The sequence below is a fragment of the Lipotes vexillifer genome, unplaced genomic scaffold (assembly GCF_000442215.2).
Source record: "Lipotes vexillifer unplaced genomic scaffold, Lipotes_vexillifer_v1.1 scaffold1163, whole genome shotgun sequence".
Taxonomy (NCBI): Eukaryota; Metazoa; Chordata; class Mammalia; order Artiodactyla; family Lipotidae; genus Lipotes; species Lipotes vexillifer.
In genome coordinates this window covers 980,021-987,866 of record NW_006784867.1, presented here as the reverse complement: position 1 = coordinate 987,866, position 7,846 = coordinate 980,021, and the positions used below count along the sequence as shown (strand labels likewise).

The 7,846-nt window shown below is 36.0% G+C and overlaps 1 protein-coding gene across 1 annotated transcript in view; it reads left to right on the top strand.

Annotated features, from left to right (window-relative positions):
• Positions 1–7,846, top strand: part of PLPPR5 (phospholipid phosphatase related 5) — an 86,883-nt gene that overhangs the window by 2,098 nt on the left and 76,939 nt on the right. Inside the window, exons 2-3 of the mRNA XM_007457007.1 lie at positions 181–313; positions 6,064–6,314. Of these exons, the coding sequence (XP_007457069.1) occupies positions 181–313; positions 6,064–6,314 (384 nt within the window). The remainder of the gene's footprint in view (positions 1–180; positions 314–6,063; positions 6,315–7,846) is intronic.

Sequence of the window (7,846 nt, the reverse complement as noted above, 5' to 3'; positions counted from 1 at the left end):
GCCCGCGTACCGCAAAAAAAAAAAAAAAAAAGGGTCTGGTTACCCAAATATGGTTCAGGTTTATATTGAGATTATTACCACTCAAAGGAAATCCTTTTTTTGCATTTTTTAAAAATAAAAATATTCTACATTTATACTGGTTAAATTCTAATGTTCTTTAATCTTTTATTTCCTTGGAAGATAATAGTTGGAGAAACTGCTGTGTTTTGCCTACAACTGGCCACAAGGGATTTTGAAAACCAGGAGAAAACTATTTTAACTGGAGACTGTTGCTATATAAACCCACTGGTGAGGAGAACTGTGCGATTTCTTGGTATGTGTTCATTGAATTGTTTTTATTGTTGCTGAAACAATGTTTATGTATAAGCCAACCTTTAAAATGACTAGCATATTAACTGTATTCGAATATTAGATTATATTTTCTTTGAAATGTTTCAATTTGGTTTTTAAAAATAAACACTGCATACTATTTTCTCTCCTGTTTTGCAAAACTCCATTTCGTGGTGTCATTTCCATATTATTTTAAGGAAAACAAATCCCACCACAGTTGGGTATTTAAATTCTAAAAGAAACTAAAAATTACATAATTTAAAGAAATGATTTACTATGTTTATTAAATTTCAGAAACAACGCTTAGGTAGAAATGATAATCTAGGTTGGTTATCGAACATCATGAAGGACAAGGAAAATAGCTGGACAAATAAAATAAATGCTGTATTTGTTAGTTATCATAAGTAGCACTCCATGAACTACTTCTGAGGTGTTTTTTTTTTTTACAAAAAAAATAGTACAAAAACCATTTTTTACAAAAATTGGTGATTTTATTAGGGGACAAGATTTACTGATCCTTTAAATCTCAAATTCTAGCACTAATGATATGAACATTGACAAATTACTGAAAATCATCTCAATTCAAAAGACACATGGCCAAGACAGGTTTTTTTTAACTGAAACAATAAAACTTAATACAGATTATTATTTCCTGGCTTTATCAAATAAGAAAAAGTGCATCTATATATACTAAGTAACATTTAAGATAAATTTTGATCAGTATTAAGATTACGGATACTGTAACCCTTCGATATATTTCTCATATTGATGGGAACAAGATGAAGACTTTGGAGATATTATGCACAGATCACCTAATCTATATATAAACCCACTAAAGACTAATCAAATGTCATCATGCCTTTAAATCTCTCTGGAGATGAAAGGTCTTCGTATCTAAGACTGTTCATTTTATTGCCATCAACTTATACGTCCCCACAGCCCTCATTTATACTGTTGAAGGGATAGCTTTTATATGAAACTTTAAAAGTTATATTTTTCACATGCATCAGTACTGTGTTCTTGACCTATTTAATCTTTGCATGAGAAACATTTAATAACAAAATAAGCAATAATATACTCAGAACTAAAGTATTTCGATGAAGTTGAACCTTCCTAAATATTGTTAAATTATATTATGCCTACTTAAGTAAAATATTTTTATTCATTTATGCACATATTTCTAAAGAATATACAGGCATACCTCCAAGATATTTGAGCTCAGTTCTAGACCACTACGATAAAGGGAATATGGCAATAAAGCGAGTCACATGAAGTTTTTGGTTTCCCAGTGCATATAGTAGTTACGTTTACACTCTATTGTAGTTTGTTAAGTGTGCAATAGCATTATGCCTTAAAAAAATACATACCTTAATTAAAAATACTTTTAAAAATTAAAATCACTAAAAAATGCTAATCATCACCTGAGCCTTTAATGAGTTGTAATCTTTTTGCTGGTGGAGGGTGTTGCCTCAACGTTGACGGCTGCTGACTGATCAGGGTGGTAGCATCTGAAGGTTGGGGTGGCTGTGGAAACTTCTTAAAATAGGACAACAATGAAGTTAGCCACAGTGATTGAGTCTTCCTTTTATGAACGATTTCTTTGTAGCATGCAATGCTGTTTGATAGCTTTTTACCCATGGTAGAGCTTCTTTAGAAATGGTAGTCAATCCTCTCAAACCTTGCTGCTGCTTTATCAACTAAGTTTATGAAAGATTGTAAATCCTTTGTTGTCATTTCAACAGTCTTCACAGCACCTTCACCAGGATTAGATTCCATCTGAAGAAACCACTTTCTTTCCTCATCCATAGAAGCAAATCCTCAACCATTCAAGTTTTATCATGAGATTGCAGTGATTCAGTCACATCTTTAAGCTCCACTTCTATTTCTAATTCTTTTCCTATTTCTACCACATCTTCAGTGACCTCCTCCACTGAAGTCTTGAACCCCTCCAAGTCATCCATGAGGATTGAATCACCTTCTTTCAAAATCCTGTTTAATGTTAATATTTTGACCTCTTCCCATGAATCATGAATATTCTTAATGGCATCTAGAATGGTGAATCCTCTCCAGAAGGTTTTCAGTTAACTTTGCCCAGATCCAGCAGAGGAATCCCTATCGATGGCAGCTACGGGCTTATGAAATGTATTTCTTAAATAATGAGACTTGAAAATCAGAATTACTCCTCATGACTTGCAGAATGAATGTTGTGTCAGCAGGCATGAAAACAACATTAATCTCATTGTACATCTCCATCAGAGCTCTTGGGTGGCCAGGTGCACTGTCAATGAGCAGTAATATTTTGAAAGGAATTTTTTTTCTGAGCAGTAGGTCTCAACAGTGGGCTTAAAATATTTAGTAAATCATGTTGTAAACAGATAATGCTGTCATCCAGGCTTTGTTGTTCCATTTATTGAGAAAAGGCAGAGTATATTTAGCATAACTCTTAAGGGCCCTAGGCTTTACAGAATAGTAGGTGAGCATTGGCTTCACCTTAAAATCGCCAGCTGCATAAGCCCCAAAGAAGAGAGTCAGCCTGTCCTTTGAAGCTTTAAAGCCAGGCATTTTCTTCTCCTTAGATCTGAAAGTCCTTGATGGCATCTTCTTCCAATAGCAGGCTGTTTTGTCTACATTGGAAATTTGTTGTTTAGTGTAGATACCTTCAGTAATGATCTTAGCTAGATCTTCAGGAGAGCTTGCTGCAGCTTCTATATCAGCAGTTGCTGCTTCACTTTCTACTTTCCTGATATGGAGATGACTTATTTCCTTAAACCTCATGAATCATCCTCTGCTAGCTTCAAACTTTTCTTCTGCAGCTTCCTCACCTCTCTCAACTTTTTTTTTTTTTTTTTTTTCTCCAGACGCACAGGCTCAGCGGCCATGGCTCACAGGCCCAGCCGCTCCGCAGCATGTGGGATCCTCCCGGACCGGGGCACGAACCCATGTCCCCTGCATCGGCAGGCGGACTCTCAACCACTGCGCCACCAGGGAAGCCCTCTCTCAACTTTTATAGAATTGAAGAGAGTTAGGGCCTTGCTGTGGATTAGGCTTTGGTTTAAGGGAATATTATGGCTGGTTTGATCTTCTATCCAGACCACTAAAACTTGCTCCATATCAGCAGTAAGGCTGTTCCGCTTTCTTATCATCCTTCAAGAACTTTTCCTTTGCGTTTGCAACTTGGCTGACTGTTTAGCACAAGACACCTAGCTTTCAGCCTGTCTCAGCTTTCGACTAAGCTTCATCATTTCTAGCTTTTGATTAAGAGTGAGATGTGTGACTCTTCCTTTCACTCATACACTTAGAGGCTATTGTAGGATTTTTAATGGCCTAATTTCAATAATGTTGTATCTTAGGGAATAGGGGGTCCTGAGGAGAGGGAGAGAAATATAGGGGAATGGTTGGTTGGTGGAGCAGAGTACACACATTTATCAGTTAAATTCACTGCCTTGTATGGGTGCAGTTTGTGCTGCCCCAAAACAATTACCATAGGAACATCAAAGATCACTGATCACAGATCACCAATAATAAATATAATCATAATGAAAAACTTTGAAATATTGGGAGAATTACTGAAATGTGACATAGACAAACAGAGTGAGCAAATGTTATTGGAAAAATGGTGCCAGTAGTGTTGCTTAACACAGGGTTGCCACAAACCTTCCATTTGTAAAAAAATGCACTCTCTGCGAAGCTCAATAAAGCGAACCTCAGTAAAACAAAGGCCGCCTGAATGGCACACAGTAAAGTGTGCTTTTAAGTCTCTGCATATTTCTTACTTCTTATATGATTTTATAAAATATTTAGGAGTGCTTGGTTTGTTTCTTGTTTCCTTGTTTATCATGATTTGGATGTTTCTAGTTTGTTACAATAAAATGGAAGCTTGGGCTCAAAGCATTACTGCATAATAAGACATCACTCTTCATAGTGACTTTATTCTGGAGGTCAGCACAGTGGATACACTCATGAGATCTCACTTTAATAAGTATCTTTGCAGTTAACTTCAATATTGACCTTGGGCCTGATGCACTGTTTTAATTCTAAAGCACATTTGGGAACTTTACAAGTATCAAGAGACATTTCCATATCCGTATCAAACATTCCTCTGTATTTTAAACAGGAAAGCTTATTGTACCAGATAAAAAGAATGGTTTGGTTAAATAAAATGAGTACTTCTTAGCCTAGGTTTCAGGAGAAAAGAGGTGAAGACTTGCCATTTATATTCCCATGCTAGGCCATGAGATTTGGAAAGAGAGAGTATATACGGTAACATTTTATTGAGCTTTGTTCTTTTCCATTTCTCTGCTTCTGCCAGATTTCTGATTTGAGTAACATTTACTTGTATGGCTCATGGAATGCTGGGAAGATGTAAAGAAAGCTTTTCATTGCTTCCTTGTAAGTTTTTTCAATAGAGAACTAAGGTCTTTGGTTCATGGTGGTTTGTATGCACATAGAGTTTTGCTCTGTGCAGGTTTGGGTGCAAGAACCTTGCATAATGTTACATAATATTTTGAAAATGAAAAGGATAGTCATGTATCTAATTTTGGAAAATTATTTGATCCTGGTGAGTTGCAACACAACTGCCAATAATTATGTAAAGGCTTAGGAAACAAACAATCCAGAAATAAATGACAAAGGAAAAAAAGCATCTAATTATCATAATAGAATTATATGATTTTTAATGAACCAACTGTTTGGGAAGTATTATTTTGGCATAGTTTTAAAATGTCCTGATGGATTTTATTACCCCAAATTATAAAAGAACGGATTTCTTTACATCGATACCACATCCTTGCTGATTGTATCTGTAAGTTTATTGACAATGCTGCCAAAGAATTTATTTTGCCTATCCTATCTAAGTAGAAAGATAAGTTTTGGCCATAATGACCAATGACATTGAATTTAGAAAATATTTTTGGTATTTGAGTAAATTGGCGTGTTCCTTACAAAAGGGGAAAAATTTATGTACTTAATTTTATACCTTCGGATAAACAAAGTAAATAAATTTTACTACTGTGAAGATAATTTAAACATTATAATCTAATTGCTTTATTATTTACTAAATTGTCCCAAATTTGATGAATTGAAACTCAAGCCATAAAAGATAAGGCGGGACTTAGCTGTTATATGACTTTAAAAAATGTGTTTCTGATGGCGATATAGAGATTAATCTGAAAACATTCCGCTTTACTTAAGATTTTCCATGATATTTAAATGAAGACTGATGGCATTGGATTTTGCTGCTAATTGGCACCTCCAGCTGAGTTAATATCAGTTTGAATGAGCTTAAGAGGCATAATTAAAGGGAGATGACTGCTCTGCTTAATGTTAGTAAGATTAAAAAAAATTCAAAAATAGGGAAAACATAAAGATTACTAACATTAGCAGAAGGTGATAGACTGAACCCTCTCAAGGGAAACACGTCTCCATTTAAAAAAATCTCATTACCCAAACACAGCCTTAGAATATATTTTCTTCTTTTATCATATGTCTTATAAACCTGCCGTGCATAAAAATGTAGCCAGTGGTAGACAGCTCAATATGTTAAATAATTTAACACTCCCACTACTTCAGAAAGCAAAGGGAGGAGCTGGAGGGAGTGAAATGGAAGGAACCATATATATATATATGTATGTATGTAGGAACTATTTTATAGTTTCTAAAATATTTCCATCTTGGTGTATTGTAAATCGAACTACAATAAACCAAAAAGTTAAAATGGTGTGTTTTCTTCCTCAGGAATTTATACATTTGGACTATTTGCCACAGACATCTTTGTAAATGCTGGACAAGTAGTTACAGGAAATCTGGCTCCACATTTTCTCGCCCTGTGTAAACCCAACTACACGGCACTTGGGTGTCAGCAGTATACGCAGTTCATCAGTGGGGAAGAGGCCTGCACGGGCAACCCGGATCTCATCATGAGAGCAAGGAAAACATTTCCATCCAAAGAAGCGGCTCTCAGTGTCTATGCAGCTATGTATCTGACAGTAAGTAAGAATTAGAAACCATTCTTAGTTTGTCTTTCTGGTAATTCTCCCAAAGCAGAAATTATTTCTCCCTGCCATAATGGAAGTCACAGTAACAGCTTTCTGCAAGACATTTAATTTATTTTTAATGATAGCTGTTTGTACTGTGAATAAAATTAAGTCAGTTGACTCTCGTGAGATTATGTGTGGGTATTTGGTTGTATTAAAAAATATAGCCATTAGCATTTCCATTTGAGAATATGTTTGTCTTTATTATTAAATAGGGCTTAATGGAAACAAATTTGTCCTATAGCAGTTGCCATAAACTTGTAATAGTGCAATTAAGAAAACTATCCAGGCCTCTTAGCCACCTACTCAAGTTCTAATGTTCTCTGGTGAAGGTGGGGAAAGAGGCACTCTTTTTCCAGAAAGTTCTTTTGTTATTGGTAACTATATCATCTTAATATCTCAATGAGTGTTTTAATATTTTCTCATAGAACTAAAAATCATATATATTTTCTTTATTTTTGAGTATTTGCCATCATTTTAGTGGTAGGAGCCAGGCCCTAAGTGCTGCTATCTTAGGACATTTAGGTGGAAGTAAGTGGTCAAAGCTGAATGCATTAATGACAGGCAGGAGTACGAAGAAGGGCAGCCTCGTCAGACAGCTCTTGACCCCGGTATTTATATCCATCAATCTTTCCCTCTATCACCAGAGTGTGCCTTGCCAGCTATAAGGTTGAACTCCCAAAAGTGTGCTTTGAAGGCTTTTCCATAGCTACAGTAAAAAGTGCAGAAAATTTTTCCTTTCGAAGTTCTCCTGTCCAACAATGCCAATAAATACTTCTGATTTCAGCTCATTGATGAGACCTCAGGACCAATTTGATAATTTCTAATTACTTGAAAAAATGCAGAATTATTTTTACCTTCAACGACCTATTTGATTATGGAAATGTCTCTAATGCTCCTGATGGCAATCTTGTCAGTTTATCTCTAAAAAAGAGAATATCTGCTGTGACACCTCTACTTGAGATTGGAAATAAAGGTTACTAAAGAAAGGACAATTTAAGAGAGGAACTGTGGCATCATACATAACATTCACGATGGCACGGTAATTTTGGAGGTCATAAGGGTGTGTGCATTTTTTAATTTGCTTGTCTGTTTTTGCGGTACGCGGGCCTCCCACTGCCAAGGCCTCTCCCACTGCGGAGCACAGGCTCCGGACGCGCAGGCTCAGCGGCAGTGGCTTACGGGCCAGCCGCTCCGTGGCACAAACCCGTGTCCCCTGCATCGGCAGGTGGACTCCCAACCACTACGCCACCAGGGAAGCCCAGGCTGTGTGCATTTTAACATTTAAAAAATTTTTAATCCAAGCTAATCTACCACTCACTACCTGGACTTCTTTTTTATTTTAATTTAAATTAATTTTTTTTTTATATACAGCAGGTTCTTATTAGTCATCCTTTTTTTTTTTTTTTTTTTTTTTTTTTTTTTTGTACTGTTGTGGCCTCTCCCATTGTGGAGCACAGGCTCTGGACGTGCAGGCTCAGCAG